The 17,191-nt window shown below is 35.0% G+C and overlaps 1 protein-coding gene across 4 annotated transcripts in view; it reads left to right on the top strand.

Moving 5' to 3' along the window:
- Positions 1-17,191, top strand: part of TTN (titin) — a 273,759-nt gene that overhangs the window by 130,389 nt on the left and 126,179 nt on the right. For all 4 annotated transcript variants that reach the window (XM_045368331.2, XM_065526517.1, XM_065526515.1 and 1 more), the window contains 43 exons: positions 690-764; positions 931-1,014; positions 1,558-1,632; positions 2,256-2,351; positions 2,955-3,032; positions 3,960-4,028; positions 4,182-4,271; positions 4,412-4,708; positions 5,509-5,589; positions 6,394-6,471; positions 7,010-7,093; positions 7,230-7,304; positions 8,965-9,048; positions 9,158-9,241; positions 9,364-9,447; positions 9,784-9,861; positions 11,229-11,312; positions 11,759-11,833; positions 11,948-12,031; positions 12,148-12,225; positions 12,589-12,672; positions 12,785-12,868; positions 12,977-13,060; positions 13,167-13,250; positions 13,361-13,444; positions 13,528-13,611; positions 13,821-13,910; positions 14,064-14,147; positions 14,260-14,343; positions 14,458-14,538; positions 14,654-14,734; positions 14,848-14,928; positions 15,035-15,118; positions 15,231-15,314; positions 15,425-15,508; positions 15,620-15,703; positions 15,816-15,899; positions 16,010-16,093; positions 16,205-16,288; positions 16,399-16,482; positions 16,566-16,649; positions 16,790-16,873; positions 17,008-17,091. In XM_045368331.2, the coding sequence (XP_045224266.2) occupies positions 690-764; positions 931-1,014; positions 1,558-1,632; positions 2,256-2,351; positions 2,955-3,032; positions 3,960-4,028; positions 4,182-4,271; positions 4,412-4,708; positions 5,509-5,589; positions 6,394-6,471; positions 7,010-7,093; positions 7,230-7,304; positions 8,965-9,048; positions 9,158-9,241; positions 9,364-9,447; positions 9,784-9,861; positions 11,229-11,312; positions 11,759-11,833; positions 11,948-12,031; positions 12,148-12,225; positions 12,589-12,672; positions 12,785-12,868; positions 12,977-13,060; positions 13,167-13,250; positions 13,361-13,444; positions 13,528-13,611; positions 13,821-13,910; positions 14,064-14,147; positions 14,260-14,343; positions 14,458-14,538; positions 14,654-14,734; positions 14,848-14,928; positions 15,035-15,118; positions 15,231-15,314; positions 15,425-15,508; positions 15,620-15,703; positions 15,816-15,899; positions 16,010-16,093; positions 16,205-16,288; positions 16,399-16,482; positions 16,566-16,649; positions 16,790-16,873; positions 17,008-17,091 (3,762 nt within the window). The remainder of the gene's footprint in view (positions 1-689; positions 765-930; positions 1,015-1,557; positions 1,633-2,255; positions 2,352-2,954; positions 3,033-3,959; positions 4,029-4,181; positions 4,272-4,411; positions 4,709-5,508; positions 5,590-6,393; positions 6,472-7,009; positions 7,094-7,229; positions 7,305-8,964; positions 9,049-9,157; positions 9,242-9,363; positions 9,448-9,783; positions 9,862-11,228; positions 11,313-11,758; positions 11,834-11,947; positions 12,032-12,147; positions 12,226-12,588; positions 12,673-12,784; positions 12,869-12,976; positions 13,061-13,166; positions 13,251-13,360; positions 13,445-13,527; positions 13,612-13,820; positions 13,911-14,063; positions 14,148-14,259; positions 14,344-14,457; positions 14,539-14,653; positions 14,735-14,847; positions 14,929-15,034; positions 15,119-15,230; positions 15,315-15,424; positions 15,509-15,619; positions 15,704-15,815; positions 15,900-16,009; positions 16,094-16,204; positions 16,289-16,398; positions 16,483-16,565; positions 16,650-16,789; positions 16,874-17,007; positions 17,092-17,191) is intronic.

The raw sequence follows: 17,191 nt of genomic DNA, 5'->3' as shown, positions 1-17,191 counted from the left end.
TATTACTCTCAGCAAATCCTTTAACCAACCTGAGCCTGAAGTTATTTTCCTGTAAATTGGGGATGCTAATATCAGTCTTAATGGGTTCAGATATTATGGTGAGGATAAAATAAAGTAAGTTATTAAAGTAGTCTATCATTGAATGAATAGTATCCAGATTTAACATATTCAATCAGCTCATAGTACAGGACAGAATTAATACATTTGTGCTTTAAAGCTCAATAATATTTTCTACAAAAGGTGCTGACATGGCTACTTAAAATCAGCATAACCCTCCCATCAGGCCATATAGTTATATAATCAAATGAAATAGTAAAGCTGATCTTTTATTGGATATCAACGATTCAGAAATACTTTCTAGACAATAAATTACTAATGAAATTTAAATGGATGAAATGACATTAGTTTGTTGCAAAAGTAATTGTGGTTTTTACCATTAAAAGTAATGTCAAAACCGCAATTATTTTTGCACCACCCTAATAGCATCTGTGCTCTGATAATGACATACGCTGCTGGTTCCTTGCTTTACAACTCCCAATTACATTATAATATTTGGGCTCCCAACTTGCATTACAGACCTGTCTTGAGTGACTGTTGCATGTTGGTCTTTCTGGGTGTGGGGACTTCTTGGTTTCTCTCTTTTTTTGTCCTTCAAAATAAATTCTTGTCATGAAATGATGTCTTTAAAGTGCCTGAGATTAAGAAGAAAGTGACAGAGAAGAAAGTGGTCATTCCCAAGAAAGAGGAGGCTCCCCCTGCCAAAGGTATTGCTATTCTGAAGTAAATTAGACCACGCCATTTCCTTCCTTCACCTGTAAAAATCAAAATGTCCTGTTTCCGTATTTGTTAGTACAACTTATATTACTGCTATGTCTACTTGTCTTTGTGTTTCTGAAATTGAACTTATAAAATAAAATAATATTTTTAAAGTGCCTGTGGTACCTAAGAAACCTGAGCCAGAAAAGAAGGTCCCTCCTCCTGGTCTTAAGAAAGCAGTGGCGCCTCCTGCCAAAGGTACATCATCCCGTAACAGGGATGTGTTTGCTGCACCGATGTTGAACGGTGGTTCTATCCACACAGGACGTTCAACATAAATGTGTGCGTTGTATGGTCTGTCATTCACATTCGTCATTTGTGACTCTGTTGCACCCAAGTTTGTGTTGTGTCCATTTTTTCACTTGGTATTGGTGTGTTTTACATTGTTTCTCTATGTATGTTGTTTCTACAAAATAAAAATGCATCTTTAAAGAGCCAGAAATAACTAAGGAACTAGTCCCTGAAGTACCCATTTCTTCCTACCAAAAGAAAAAAAAGAAAAAGAAAAAAGAAATGGAGACTCCAGTAGTAAAAAGTAGAATTTCTCTTTAATAAACCCTTAATCTTAAACCACAAACTTTTTATTCTTTTCTCATTAACTGATTCTGTGAAATGTCAATGTTTCATCTTGTGTATGTGCCTTTTGATATTTACTCTCTTATGCTGGAAACTGGAAACTTGGTCTTTATTCTTCTTTGGTTCTTGCATTTTAAGTGTCTAAAATAATCAATGTCTCTCAAGTTCCTGAGGTGCCTAAGAAGGTAGAAGAAAAACGAATCATTCTTCCTAAAGAAGAGGAAGTTCTACCAGTTGAAGGTAGATAACTTTCTAAGAAAATAACATTGCAAAGTCATCTTTGTCTTATTATTGTCTAATATTTAAAGTAGGTAAATGTACAATTTACCCCGGGAAATCAACATATTCAGATTCTAAAATAAATTATTATTAACCTAATAAAAATTGAGCAGGCAAATTAATATTATTTGAATCTCCTTCTTGCATGTTCAGCCTGTTTGTCTGTTATTTGTTTTATTTTAATTAGAATTCATGAAGGGAAACTGTATTTGCTGTGGGAAATTTTTCATCAAATGACTTAGTAGGAAATTGTAAAATAAGCTTATCCAAGAGAAATTCCAGTTAAGCCTGAGTAACTGGTGCAGAAAATCTGACTTCTACCCCAAGTGGCTGTTTGACTTCAAACAAGTCTTTCATTAAAAAAAAAATAACAATAATAATTTTAACTAAATTATCTGAAGTCCTTTCCAGTTCACAAATGCTGCGATAGGCCTAACATATTTTGAAGACCCAGTAGAGATTTTTTAAGGACTAGTGAGTTTACACAAGTGTTTTGAAGGCTGAGCAGTTTTCGATATTATCACTGTAGTCTAATATTCAGAATAATTATAAAATTAATTTACAAAATAATAATCTTTTTAAAGTGACTGAGGAGCCTGAAGAAGAGCCTATTCCAGAAGAAGAAATCCCAGAAGAACCACCTAGCATAGAGGAAGTTGAAGAGGTGGCACCACCTAGAGGTATAGCCGCTTTTAAGAGTTGAACATTTAAAACATTCGGTGTTACAAATCTTTCTCAGAAGTTATCTAAATCTAATACTCACCAGTATGCTTTTCTTTATCATATCCATGATAAAGTGAAGATTAATTATTCCTGGCACCTGAATCTATGTGTCCTTTTTTTACCCTAAATTTTTCTACAGCATCTGCAATACAACTAAGAATGAGAGATTACTATTTTGTTGTTGGCGATTTAATTTTTTTCTGACCAGGCCCTACTGTAATAGTTTCTCCTAGATTTCAATCCTTAATTTTGTTTTTTATATTAATATGAGGGGAATCTATTTCTGTGGTGAAAGTGTTCATTTTTTAGAAAAATCTTTAACTTATTATTCCTGAAGAGTGTGACAATCTTTTGCGTAACTGGTATTATATTTGCTTATTCTAAGTAATATCCTTTATACCTCTAGGGTTCCTACTCCACATTTATTATTACCATTTAGGTTGCTAATATCTTTTAAAAATAAGTCAATGTTTTGTGATATTTATTTATTTATTGGTATATGGGTGGTGGTCTGCTCATTACATGCCACTTTTCAAAATGTTCATAAAATTTCTTTTAAGTGCCTGAAGTGATTAAGAAAGCACTACCTGAAGCACCTACTCCTGTTCCTAAAAAAGTGGAGGCACCACCAGCTAAAGGTATATCAAATCCTCATTATTAATATCTTTAAATTCCCATTAATTTTCTTTCTAAAAAGCAACATTGTCTTTTTTGACTGCTTTCTTATAATCATTTAGATAAGTGAACTGATTAAGGACCAATAAAAATATAACTCATTCCAGTTCTTTAATCTTTTCTAGGATGTTAACGAATAATTGTGTACATATGTTTATGTATGAATTATTCTAGAAGCTTCTTAACTAGCTGAGAATTTTAATGTATTAGTATGTCTCTCAATACTTATACACATAGCAATGGATCCCTCTTCCCCACATTCTGGATTATTCCATAAGTGGAGTTTTCGTATGTGTTATAATAATTATTTTACTATATTTATTATTTTATGGAAAAAATCTAATGCTTGGATAATAACCATTTTAAAGAGCCTCACGTCCCTTTTGTAATGTTTAACCCAAGCATTCAAGGTTATTACAAAATGTCTACTTTTCCCTGCTTCCTAATTCACTTAATGCTTCAGATAGTGCTCTTAAGCAGTTAGATTATGCTGTCCCTATCACAGCAGACTCCTCAGCTAATATAAGAGTGCACAGCAGAAAGTGAGGCCAATGTCAGGGCTTAAATACTCTACAATGGTAATCACTTCAAAAAAGCCTTCATCAAGTTAAAAATAGTAAAAGTGGGTTCGTATTGGTAATCCCTGTTATTAAAAGAAAAAAAAAAGAATGGCACAGGTACTTGGTGGACATTTCTTCCTCTATAGGAATGTTAGGACAAATGAGTGATTTGAGAAAGTAGCTTTATTGCCTCTAAAATGGATGTCCCACAGTACAGAGTGACTTCTGAAAAACCTTAGTTATTGTAACGTTGGTGTTGTCTCTGGTGTTTTTTTTTTATGTGTGTTATTAAGCATTCTCAGCTAACTAAAACACCTAATATCTTTAAAGTGCCAAAGAAAATTCCTGAGGAAAAAGTACCTGTTCCTGTTCAGAAAAAAGAGGCACCCCCAGCCAAAGGTACATCTTCTCTTTTAAACCTGACTTCCTCGTCTGTCTTTTTGCGTTAAGACTTTTATGTTTCATGTCTCTGTGTCTTGATTGCTTTTGATGACTTTTGTCTATGAAAGCTTGCTCTCAACACTCCTAAATATTAAAACTGTATCTTTAAAGTGCCTGAAGTACCAAAGAAAGTCCCAGAAAAGAAAGTCCCAGAAAAGAAAGTCCTTGTGCATAAAAAAGAAGCTATTCCCCCAGCTAAAGGTATTTTTGAAAAGATCTTGGATTTTCATGTATTGTTGCATGCAAGCCTTTATTCAGTTTTAAAAATATATATTTGAATGTACATCTTTATTTCTTCAGTGTTTAAAAAAATAAGTCTTTTAAAATAGATGCTCTTTCAGGGAGAACTGTCCTTGAAGAAAAAGTATCAGTTGCCTTCCACCAAGAGGAAGTAGTAAAAGAAAGACTAGAATTAGAAGTAGTAGAAGCAGAAGTAGAAGAAATTCCAGAAGAAGAAGAGTTCCATGAAGTTGAAGAATATTTTGAAGAAGATGAGTTTCATGAAGTAGAAGAATTCGTCAAAGTAGAAGAACATAGAGTTGAAGAAGAACACAGAGTTGAAGAAGTACATAGGGTAATAGAAGTTTTTGAGGCTGAAGAAGTGGAAGTATATGAAAAACCAAAAGCTCCACCTAAAGGTATAGGGAATTCTTCAAATAATACAAATTCTTATATCTTGCTCTAACTTTCCTTTGAAAGTAAATTTTGTGTTCAGTTTGGAAGATTAGAAACCCCATAAAATACTTTAAACTTGAGTTTAAACTAGTTGACATGAAGATTAATATCTCTTAACCACACGGAGTATAATTTTAGTAGATGATAGTAATATTTGAGATCTACTTATCGAAGGAGGTCACTGTATGAATTTGGAGATTATTTTTTAAATTTGACTAAGAATGTTACACAATTGTTACAGGTACCAAAATAACTGACCAGTGTCATTGGTTAAAGGAAAAAGAAACTCCTCAGTTCACTGAGGAATTTATATGCTCAGGCAAAATAACCACTGCTTTGTTAACATTTCAGTCAAACTGTTCACAAACTGAGAATTACTTATCAAAAGCTTTTGCCAGTTTATGATACTTTTATTAGAGAAACAACATTAAGGAAGTGAAATATTGTTAATGGCACCTGTATTCTAGCATACTATGAAGACAAACTATAGCACAAATAAGTTATCTGCAATACCACTCTAGATCTTGCACAAATTAATAATATATATGCAATATGAAGGAATATGTGTGTGTATGTGTTTAGCATATATAGAAAATTACAATATACATGATATTTAGCAAATCAAAGCTCTTTTGGAAATAAATGTGTTATAAATTCAACAAATATAAAGAATTTTGTGACCCCTCATTGTACTAACTTTAGTAGTAGTGCTCCAAAATACTTCAAAAGTTCATTCTAAACCAAAATACTAATATCTTTGAAGGGCCTGAGATATCTGAGAAAATCATCCCTCCAAAAAAACCGCCCACTAAAGTTGTTCCTCGAAAAGAGCCACCAGCTAAAGGTATCTACTTGGTGAAAAATTACTACTTAACTTTACATACAATAGCACCTTGGTTACTTTATAAGCACAAGTTTGCATTCCACTTGATGTCTTTCTTCTGTATTTCTTGTTTCTGACATGTCTAAAACAAACTAATATCTTTAAAGCAGCTGAGGGTCCAAGGGAAGTTCTCCCAAAAAAAGACAGTCACTGTTGTTATACCTAAAACAACCAAAGCAAATATCTCTAGTAACCAAATAGTGAGCCCAGATCTCCTTCTTTGGTGCTGTTTGATTACATATTCACTAACGTGCTTGCTGATACACACATGTTTTTCTATTTATTATTAATTATATTAACCTGGCAAATATAAATACATAGTGAATATGTGTTTAATGTTCCTACTTTGTTCATTTTTGTAAATCTCTTAAATTTCACAATAGAAATAAAAAAGTATACAATAAATAATATAAACTTATATCTTTAAAGTCCCTGAAACATGCAAGAAAGTTATCACTGAAGAGAAGGTACCAACTCTTCCACAAAAACAAACAGTAATAGCACCACCTGAAGGTGTACTGTTAATTTTTCTTCTCAAGTTCTTACCATTCTAACGTGAAATTCCCCTGGATTCTTGTTAATATATTTTTTTTAATTCAATGCATTTGAAATACTGTAATGTATTTGATAAAGTGATGCCTGTATTTTATATTGTCGCTGCATTCTGTTCTGTGTTTATATCTCTCTTATGCTCTGCTTGTTAAAAAATTGCATATTTAAAAGAATATTTAAAAATAAAAGAAATTATTACTATTATCTTTAAAGTACCAGAGGTGCCTAAGAAAATTGTGGTAGAAGAAAAAGTACGTGTTCCTGAAGAACCCAAAGTTCCACCAACTAAAGGTAACTGCCTTTTCTGATTCATCATTAATGTAAAATCCTCTTTTATTCACTTACTATGTAAGAGAGACCATTCTCCTCTCAATGCCACAAGATGACATAAACTTCAATTTATGTTCTATAACATAATCCTGTCTTTTGAGGCAATGCTTTAGGCATAAAGACATAAGCCCAAAGTTATCATTTGTATTGATCCTCTTATTTAATAACTAAGTAATATTGATCCCTCAAACTTCTCTTTCAAAAATAATTCATTTTGGAAGCTCTTCTGAAGTAGCTCTGAAAAAAAAAAAAAAAAGTGCGCTCTAAATGACAATAGAAAAGGATACTATCTCCAAAAAGCAAAGTGTTTCTGATATAATGAATCAAGAACTCCTCGACAAGGCAATTCAGAGAAATGCACTGACTACATTTGACTTATAGTTGACTTATAATTGGGGGGTTTTTGACATTCTCCTTGTTAGATGCCGCTTCTAGGCTTGATATGTTTACACCCAACGATAATGTTCTGAAAAACTAAGATAAATAAATATCTTTAAAGCACCCGAAGTACCCAAGAAAATTGTCCCAGAAGAAAAAGTTCGTGAAGCTGTTCCTAAAAAGCCTGAAGTTCCACCAGCTAAAGGTATACAGTGATGCTAATCACAACATGAAATAACTCTTGGTTTAGTTTTTCATGGTTTAAAGTGAATGCGTGTGACATTAAATCCTTATATTTTGTATCTTATATTTGTTATTTATAACAATTAATATCTTTAAAGTTCCTGGAATGCCTAAGAAAAGTATTCAAGAAGAAAAATCACCTATTGTTATTTCTGAAGACACAGAGATGTACAGTGAGTGTAGAAAAATTAGTGATTCTTTTTGGTTTCATTCGTGTCCTTAAATTCACTGTGTTAGTCTTTATAGCTTTGAAAAGTAAATACACTAAACTCTTGTAAAAGCCTAACATGCCAAAAATATATGACTCAAATAATCTTTGTGTCTACTATCTTCAGACAAACTATATTTCCTCACCAATTTAAAAAAGAAATACTATACTTACCATAGTGTGTGATTTTAGAAAAGTCATTTGTCTTGTTAAATTTTCCTAACCTATTCAGTATGCAAGTGTCTTTTGCTTTGAAGCAATTTATTTTCTCAGATCATGAAGTAACTTACTTTAACTCCATAACAATATTTTAATTGGATTTTATAAAATCAAAATGTTTCACCATTATTATTTTTTTACTCTTGACAACCATAATTGGAAACATTTTGGCAAAACTGCTCAAAGGACCGTAGGTTTACAAGGCCACTCAAACCTCAAAAGAATTCTCAATACTTTTTTTTTTTTTTTGCTTTGATACAAAATTAGGATTAAATAATTTGAATGATGAAATAATCCAAATAGTAAAATATTGTGAATAGAATACTGTTCAACAACCTGAATAATAAAAATGACAGTAGTCAAAATATTCTTCCTTTTTTTTTTTTTTTTTTTTTTTTGAGATGGAATCTCACTCTGTCGCACCCAGACTGGAGTGTGCAATCTTGGTTCACTGCAACCTCTGCCTCCTGGGTTCAAGCTATTCTCCTGCCTCCGCCTCCCAAGTGGCTGAGATTATAGGCGCCCACCACAAAGCCCGGCTAATTTTGTGTATTTTTAGTAGAGATGGGGTTTTACCATGTTGGTCAGGTTGGTCTCAAACTCCTGAGCTCAGGTGATCCACCCTCCTCAGCCTCCCAAAGTGCTGGGATTATAGGCATGAGCCACTACACCCAGCCCTCTTTCATTTTTTTAAATCTAAAAAATTTCCTGATGAAACTCAACTTTTTTGTTGTTCATCCTGTTATATATACTAAGTTGGGATAAAAGAATATAATCACTTCCTCCTTTGAATATTCTTTCTATTCTTGACTTTAGTTATTGTTTTCAGCCAGTTTTTCTTCTAAAAACTGGAGAAATTTTTGTTGTCTTTATTTGCCTTGTTTTCTAAATAATTAATTTTTTAAATTTTCTGCCTCCAAGCCCTAAATGGCTTTTACATTCATATTAAATTGTGAAACCATATATTAGATGTGATTTGAAAATATAAATAATGAAGCTTCTAGAAAGGGAAAAGACTTACTGAATTTCTAGTAGGTCAAATACAGGAGAATTCTCAATGTGCAATTCAGTATCTTCCCTGTTCTTTATGAACAAATCCATTAAAAATAAGACCAATAGGACAATTTTACCAATAACTTTCTCAAGGCAAAATGAAGAATTATATAGTCCTTGCCTGAACAATTCATCCATTTTATTATCATGATCATAGAGAAATGCTTACAGTCTTATATCATGAAACTGGGAATGAGGCTATCCCCAGCCAATGGATTCTAGCCACTAATTCGCCTCTATGTACTACTATTAATTTTGGTGATGAATGTGGTATTATATATTACATTTTTCTTAATACAATTCTTTATCCACCTTGAAACATCCTAATTATTTGAATACTAATATCTTTAAAGTTTATGAAGCATCTGAAGAAGCAGACCTAGAAGAAAAAGTACTTGTGACTCAACCTCAAAAGACAAAACCCAAACTAGCAAAAGGTATATAACAATGATCCAGTCTGAAGAAAAACTATTTTTTGGCTCCTTTTAAAAAGCTCCATATGTTTCCTCACCATTTATAAATATAACTATACTCATATCTTTTAAGTGCCTGAGCCACCCAAGAAAGTTGTTCCAGAGGACAAAATATATGTGACTATTCCTAAAAAGAGAGAAACACCAGCAACGAAAGGTATATTTCAAATACATCAAACCCAGATGAATATCTTTGGCTTTATGACTCAAACATTGCATGCTTTATATAAATTACTGTTTTTACAAGTTTTAAATGTAAACCTACTAATATCTTTAAAGAACCTGATACAACCAAAGGCGTTTTTCCAGAGGTGGAGGTACCTGAGGCTATTCCTGAAATTCCAGAACATCCTCCAACTGAAGGTATAATTCTCTAGTTAGGAAAATCTAAAGAAGAAAATATACTGTCTTCAGTCTGCAAAACGTTTAATGTTTAATATACATTCTCACAACCTCTAATGTTAAAATACTGTCTTTAAAGGATCTGATACACCCACAAAAAAGAATGATCTATGACTTGCCCCCAAGAAAGTCAAATACCACACATATAATATACAAAGATAAAATATTAGAACAAAAATAACATTTCTAGCATAAAGATCTCTGAAATGATATTAACAAATCTAACTTTCTTAGTATGTCATGTCTTTATGCCTTTGCCTTTTCTCAATTAAAAAACAAATACTAATATCTTTAAAGAGTTTGAAGTCTTCAAGGAAGTCATTCCAGAGGAAGAAACTCCCATTGTTAAAAGAAGAAAAACACCATCACCAACAGGTACAAGTTGGAAGAAAGTCAGCTTTTTAATTTCATGTTTGCAGTTGTACTTAACACATGTAAAAATACTAATATCTTTTAAACCACAGTGGCTACAGAGGAAATCATTTCATAGATGGATCCCCCAAATAGAAGCTCACCCAAATGTATACATGTCCCAGTGAGTCACTCAAGATACAATAGAGGAAAAATGCCTTTAACTTATACACATGAAAGATAGTTGAGTCAGTGTATTTTCAAGAGGACTCCAGAGAGAACATATATACACACATTATGATCAAAACATGTCTTAAAGAAAAGAAAATATTTAATTCAGTGTGAAGTTGATCTGTAATATCTCTACAAGATTAGAACACCTCCCAGAATATCCTCCAACCAAAGCAAAAATAATTCCAGTTAAAGCTGGAACTCTCCCCTCAATGTTCATTTGCTCCTCTCATTGCCTTTTATTTTTCAAGCATCATACATTTTTTTCATTTTGAATATCTTTAGATAAGTCAAAACATGGAAAAGCTTTAAAACCTCTGGAACAATAATTGCATCATAACACCCATGGTGTTCTGTAATTTAAAGAATATCTGAATATTTTGATATTTTTTCTCAGTCTGGAATCTTTTGGTTGTTCTCCCCTCTCCTAAACTGGAAAAACACTCACCTTTTTAAGGTGTTGAAGGTGTAGATGCAAAAAAAAGCCAACCTAGATTTTTCAAAGTGGCTGTAATTTGTTTTTCTCAATGTAATAGCCAGAGGTATAGCATTAATTATAATCAATGTTTCCACTTTCCATGATCTAATTTTCTATGCATCTACCACTCCAAGAAATAAAATTACTAATATTGATAGTGTCTGAGGTGACCAAGAAAACAGCCACTCATAACCAAAAACACTGCTACAAAAGAATCTGATTCTGGGGGCAGGGAGTGGGAGAAGGTTCCCATCTGGAACGTTCTGCATGTGCAGTTATGATGGAAACTCTTTACTCCTCTTCATAACTCCAAAGTACAATGCATTCATATCTTTAAACTGCCTGAATCACCTCGAGAAGTTGTCCCTGTAAAGGAAACACCCATGGCTGCTCCCCTTGAAATTGAAATACCTCTCACTAAAGGTATCATTCATCCTGTCATCCCTTCCTTCATTTATTTAATAATATTTAATAGTGTTTAGTATGTACAGGGTGCTAGGGAACTGGAGAATAATAAACAAAGACAATTAATATTTGGTTCCTCTCCTCAAGATTTTATACCTTCTCAGATTCTTTAAAGGAATCATCTTTGTAGCCATAAAAATCACTTTGGTTCAGCTCATTTAATTAATGTCTCCACTGATCCTTTTAACCTCTAACCATAATACTAATATCTTCAAAGCACCTGAAGCTATGAAAGAAGTTGTTCCTGAAATGAAAATGTTTGAGGATGTACCTGAAGAGCCAGAAACTCCACATATGAAAAGTACGTTACCCTGAACAAATGTGGAAGAAGAAATTATGTCCTCTGCTCTTAAAACTATGTTTTTTTCTAATACTCTTCATAAATTCTAAATATAAACATACTAATATCTTTAAAGTGTCTGAGGTTCCACAAGAACTTTCCTCTAAAAAGAAAATATTTGTGGCTGTTTCTGCCAAAACAGAAAACCCTCCTGCTGAAAGTATTCATTCAACAAATCCTTTATAATGAGAGTGTAGAGTGTCGCAAGAACTCTGTGAGGTTCTGGAGGAGGGGGAGCACCTCTTCTCAAGGATCCACTAACCCCTTAAAAGACTAAGCCTATTGGTTGAGCAAAGGGAAGATGGAGGAAAGAGAAGAAAATGTCGTTATATTTGCTAACTTATTGTGGTTACTGTTTTCCATTAATAATTTTAATTCTTAAATGTGAACTACTAATATCTTTCAAGTGCCCGAAGTTCCTCAAGAAATTACTCCTGCAAAGAGAGTTCCTTCCAAAAAAAGAGAACCCCCATCAGTTAAAGGTACAAGTCACCATGCTCTCAGGGTCAAGAACTAGCTCTTCTAGTTTTGAGAATATTTTTGCTATTCCTAGTGATCTGCATAACACTAAACATAAAACTACTAATTTCTTAAAGTGCCTGAAGCTCTTCAAGAAATTGTCCCTGAACAGAAAACGCTTGTGGTTCCTCTCAGAAAGCCCGAAGTCCTTCCTGATGAAGGTATATCTTGCTGGAAGCTTAGAGGGGTGGGAAAATGTCTTTTCTTGTATAAATGTGTTTCTTGATTGTGTTGATTCTTGTAACTTCTAAATGTAAAATTATTCATATCTTCAAAGTGCCGGAGGCTCTCAAAGAAGTTATCACGGAAAGGAAAATGCATCTTCCCCAAAGGGCTGAAGTTGTACCTATCAAAGGTACATTCTTAACTGTCCCCTTATGGTGGGATAGTGGGTGGGGCGATAGAAAGGACCACCTTTCCAGCCTTGAAGATTATTTTGATGTGTACATGTGAATCATGTCTGTATTGACTCTTGTGACTCAAGTGTAAATGTTTTAATATCTTCAAACTGCCTGAATCTCCCAAAGAAATGGCTACCAAAAACAAAGTACCAGAAGTTCCTCCTCTAAAACCTGAAACGTCACCTATTATGGGAACTTGTTACCACTGATCTCAGGCTCAGGGGAAAAAGAAAAGCTCTTTTGTTCTTGAAAATGTCTGTGTATCTATCTAGTCGTCTCTGTATTTTCTGAGTGTAAAAATACTAATATCTTTCAAGTGCACGAAGCTCCCAAAGAGATTATCCCGGAAAAGAAAGTGTTGGTGGTGCCTCCTAAAAAACCTGAAGTTCCACCTGTTAAAGGTATTTGTCACTGACTTTAGGCTTCAGAAGACCTAATTCTTCTGCTCTTGAAAATATTTTGTTCTAGTGGTCTTCATAACACCTAAATGTAATTTCACTAATATCTTTTAAGTGCCAGAAGCTTCCAAAGAGTTTATCCCCGAAGAGAAAGTGCCCTTGGCTCCTCTTGAAGAGCCTGAAGTCCCACCTGTTAAAGGTAGTTGCCACTGACCTTAGGCTTCAGATCTCATTCTTTTGCTCTTGAAGATATTTTTTCTAGTGATCTTCGTAACTTCTAAATGTAATTTTGCTAATATCTTTTAAGTGCCAGAGGCTCCCAAAGAGGTAGTTCCTGAAAAGAAAGTGCCAGTGGCTCCTCCTAAAAAGCCTGAAGTCCCACCTGTTAAAGGTATTTGTCATGGACTTTAGGCTTCAGAAGATCTATTCTGCTCTGGAAAATATTTTTCTAGTGGTCTTCATAATGCCTAAATATAATTTCACTAATATCTTTCAAGTGCCTGAGGCTCCCAAAGAAGTTGTTCCTGAAAAGAAAGTGCCAGTGGCTCCTCCTAAAAAGCCTGAAGTCCCACCTGTTACAGGTATTTATCACTGATTTTAGGCTTCCGAAGATCAAACTCTTCTGCTCTGGAAAATATTTTTCTAGTGGTCTTCATAATGCCTAAATATAATTTCACTAATATCTTTCAAGTGCCTGAGGCTCCCAAAGAAGTTGTTCCTGAAAAGAAAGTGCCGGTGGCTCCTCCTAAGAAGCCTGAAGTGCCACCCACAAAAGGTAGACACCCTCATGTTGCTGTGTTTGATATTGTTTGTTTGTCTTTACTTTGTCTAATAATGAAAATACTAATATCTTTAAAGTCCCAGAGGTGCCAAAGGCAGCTGTCCCAGAAAAGAAAGTGCCTGAAGCTATTCCTCCCAAACCGGAAAGTCCTCCCCCAGAAGGTATGCGAAAGCTATACAAACTATAGGAGAAAAACGATTGTTATTTTAACTAGGAAATTATATGTTAAAAATCCTGCTACTTAAAGATGATATAATTCTAAATAAAACAAATGTCAACTGCTATCCAAAATATCTTGGTGTGTGCTTATATGCAAAAGGCATCTATTGTTTTCACCTTTTCTAAACATAAATTACGAATATCTTTGAAGTGCCTGAAGTGCTGCCACCAAAGGAAGTGGTCCCAGAAAAGAAAGTACCAGTGCCTCCTCCCAAAAAGCCAGAAGCTCCACCTCCTAAAGGTAGGTATCATTACACACTGTCAGTCCGGGGGGCCTGGGGAAAGAGTGTACAGAAAAGTCTGCGGATCTAACAAGTTGTATTTGCTTGGGTCAATGTGGAGTCGATATTCCCCCTTTATAGCTTCTAACTAAAAGATACTAATATCTTCAAAGTTCCTGAAGCTCCTAAAGAAGTTGTACTTGAAAAGAAAGTATCTGTGGCTGTGCCCAAAAAACCGGAAGCCCCACGAGCAAAAGGTATTTATTCCCACTCCTCTGTTAAGAAAAACTTATTCTCTGTACCCCTCACAATCATTGTAAAATATGCCTTCACCATTCATAAACTATAAAAATACTAATATCTTTCAAGTACCTGAAGCTGCTCAAGAAGTTGTCCCAGAAAAGAAAATTCCCAAGGCACCGATCAAAAAACCAGAAGCCCCCCCAGTTACAGGTACATGTCAGCTCAACCTTATCCTGCAGAAGAAATCTCTCTTCCATTCCTGAAAACAATTTTAGTCCATTCCTCTTCATTAACCTAAGTATAAAACTACTAATATCTTTCAAGTGCCAGAAGTTCCTCAAGAAGCCGCAGAGAAAGAAATTCCCATGGCTCCACCCAAAAAACCAGAAGTTACAACTGTGCCAGGTACAATTTAGCCCTGACTTCATTCTGCAGAAGAGATATCTTCTCTCCTACTGTAGACAATTTTAGCCCATTTCTCTTCATTAACTTAAGTCTAAAACTACTAATATCTTTCAAGTGCCTGAAGCTCAAGAAGTTGCCCCAGAAAAGAAAGTTCCCAAGGCTCCGCCCAAAAAACCAGAAGCCCCACCTGCCACAGGTATTTTTCACCCCTGTCCTTTTTCTGCAGAAGAAATATCTCTTCTGATCTTAGAAATATTTCAGTCCATTTATCTCATTAACCTAAGTGAAAAACTACTAATATCTTTCAAGTGCCTGAAGTTCCACAAGAAATTGCCCCAGAAAAGAAAACACTGGTACCTCCTAAAAGGCCAGAAGTTCCACCTGTTACAGGTACTTGTCATTTGACCTCAAGTTTCAGAACATCCAGTTCCTCTGCTGTATATTTTTTTTAGTAGTCTCCATAGCTCTACATGTAACTTTACTAATATCTTTTAAGTGCCAGAGGCTCCCAAAGAAGTTGTCCCTGAAAAGAAAGTGCCCTTGGTTCCTCCTAAAAAGCCTGAAGTCCCACCTATTAAAGGTATTTGTCACTGACCTTAGACTTCAGAAGATCTAATTCTTTTGCAGTTGAATATATTTTGTTCCAGTGGACTTCATAACCCCTAAATGTAATTTTACTAATATCTTTTAAGTGCCAGAGGCTCCCAAAGAAGTTGTTGCTGAAAAGAAAGTGCCAGTGACTCCTCCTAAAAAACCTGAAGTCCCACCTGTTACAGGTATTTGTCACTGGCTTTAGGCTTCAGAAGACTGAACTCTTCTGTTCTTGAAGATATTTTTCTAGTGGTCTTCATAATGCCTAAATGTAATTTCACTAATATCTTTTAAGTGCCAGAGGCTCCCAAAGAGGTTATTCCTGAAAAGAAAGTGCCCTTGGCTCCTCCTAAAAAGCCTGAAGTGCCACCTGTTAAAGGTATTTGTCACTGGCTTTAGGCTTCAGAAGATCAAACTCTTCTGTTCTTCAAAATATTTTTTCTGGTGGTCTTCATAACCCCTAAATGTAATTTCACTAATATCTTTTAAGTGCCAGAGGCTCCCAAAGAGGTTGTTCCTGAAAAGAAAGTGCCAGTGGCTCCTCCTAAAAAGCCTGAAGTCCCACCTGTTAAAGGTATTTGTCACTGACCTTAGACTTCAGAAGATCTAATTCTTTTGCAGTTGAATATATTTTGTTCCAGTGGACTTCATAACCCCTAAATGTAATTTTACTAATATCTTTTAAGTGCCAGAGGCTCCCAAAGAAGTTGTTGCTGAAAAGAAAGTACCAGTGGCTCCTCCTAAAAAACCTGAAGTCCCACCTGTTACAGGTATTTGTCACTGGCTTTAGGCTTCAGAAGATTGAACTCTTCTGTTCTTGAAGATATTTTTCTAGTGGTCTTCATAATGCCTAAATGTAATTTCACTAATATCTTTTAAGTGCCAGAGGCTCCCAAAGAGGTTGTTCCTGAAAAGAAAGTGCCTTTGGCTCCTCCTAAAAAGCCTGAAGTGCCACCTGTTAAAGGTATTTGTCATGGACTTTAAGCTTCAGAAGATCTATCTCTTCTACTCTTGAAAATATTTTTCCTAATGGTCTTCATAACTTCTAAATGTAATTTCACTAATATCTTCTAAGTTCCAGAAGCTCCCAAAGAAGTTGTTGCTGAAAAGAAAGTGCCAGTGGCTCCTCCTAAAAAGCCTGAAGTCCCACCTGTTACAGGTATTTATCACTGATTTTAGGCTTCCGAAGATCAAACTCTTCTGCTCTGGAAAATATTTTTCTAGTGGTCTTCATAATGCCTAAATATAATTTCACTAATATCTTTCAAGTGCCTGAGGCTCCCAAAGAAGTTGTTCCTGAAAAGAAAGTGCCGGTGGCTCCTCCTAAAAAGCCTGAAGTGCCACCCACAAAAGGTAGACACCCTCATGTTGCTATGTTTGATATTGTTTGTTTGTCTTTACTTTGTCTAATAATGAAAATACTAATATCTTTAAAGTCCCAGAGGTGCCAAAGGCAGCTGTCCCAGAAAGGAAGGTGCCTGAAGCTATCCCTCCCAAACCTGAAAGTCCTCCTCCAGAAGGTAATAATGAAACTATTCAAATTACTGTTTTTTAAAATACAAACTCTCTCCTTAGTGTTGTAAAAACCTTTTTTGTGTGTGGAAACTATTGCATGCATTTTAGTCAATTCTGGCATTAAAATGAGCTCATGTCTTTAAAGCTTTCGAGGAGCCTGAGGAAGTTGCCCCGGAAGAGCCTCCTGCTGAAGTTGTGGAAGAGCCAGAGCCGGCTGCGCCTCCACAAGGTACCTGGCAAGAAAGCTGCTGGGACACGTCGGCCGCTCTTTCCCCTTCCTGCCCTGATAATTCTGGGCGCTCTGAGCTTTTGTCTCATTTCTCAATCTTCATTCTTTCTAAAACATACCTTCTAATTCTTTAGTGACCGTGCCACCTAAGAAACCTGTCCCAGAAAAGAAAGCACCTGCTATCGTTGCCAAAAAACCTGAACCACCACCGGCGAAAGGTATTCCTCACTGCCAATAACTCCCTATCAAAAAACTGTCTTTAAAATGCCATATTCCACTGTTCTGCTTCATGATTTTCACATTTCATTGAAACCATGA

This window comes from Macaca fascicularis, chromosome 12 (genome assembly GCF_037993035.2).
Source record: "Macaca fascicularis isolate 582-1 chromosome 12, T2T-MFA8v1.1".
Taxonomy (NCBI): Eukaryota; Metazoa; Chordata; class Mammalia; order Primates; family Cercopithecidae; genus Macaca; species Macaca fascicularis.
This window is presented reverse-complemented; position numbering and strand designations above follow the sequence as displayed.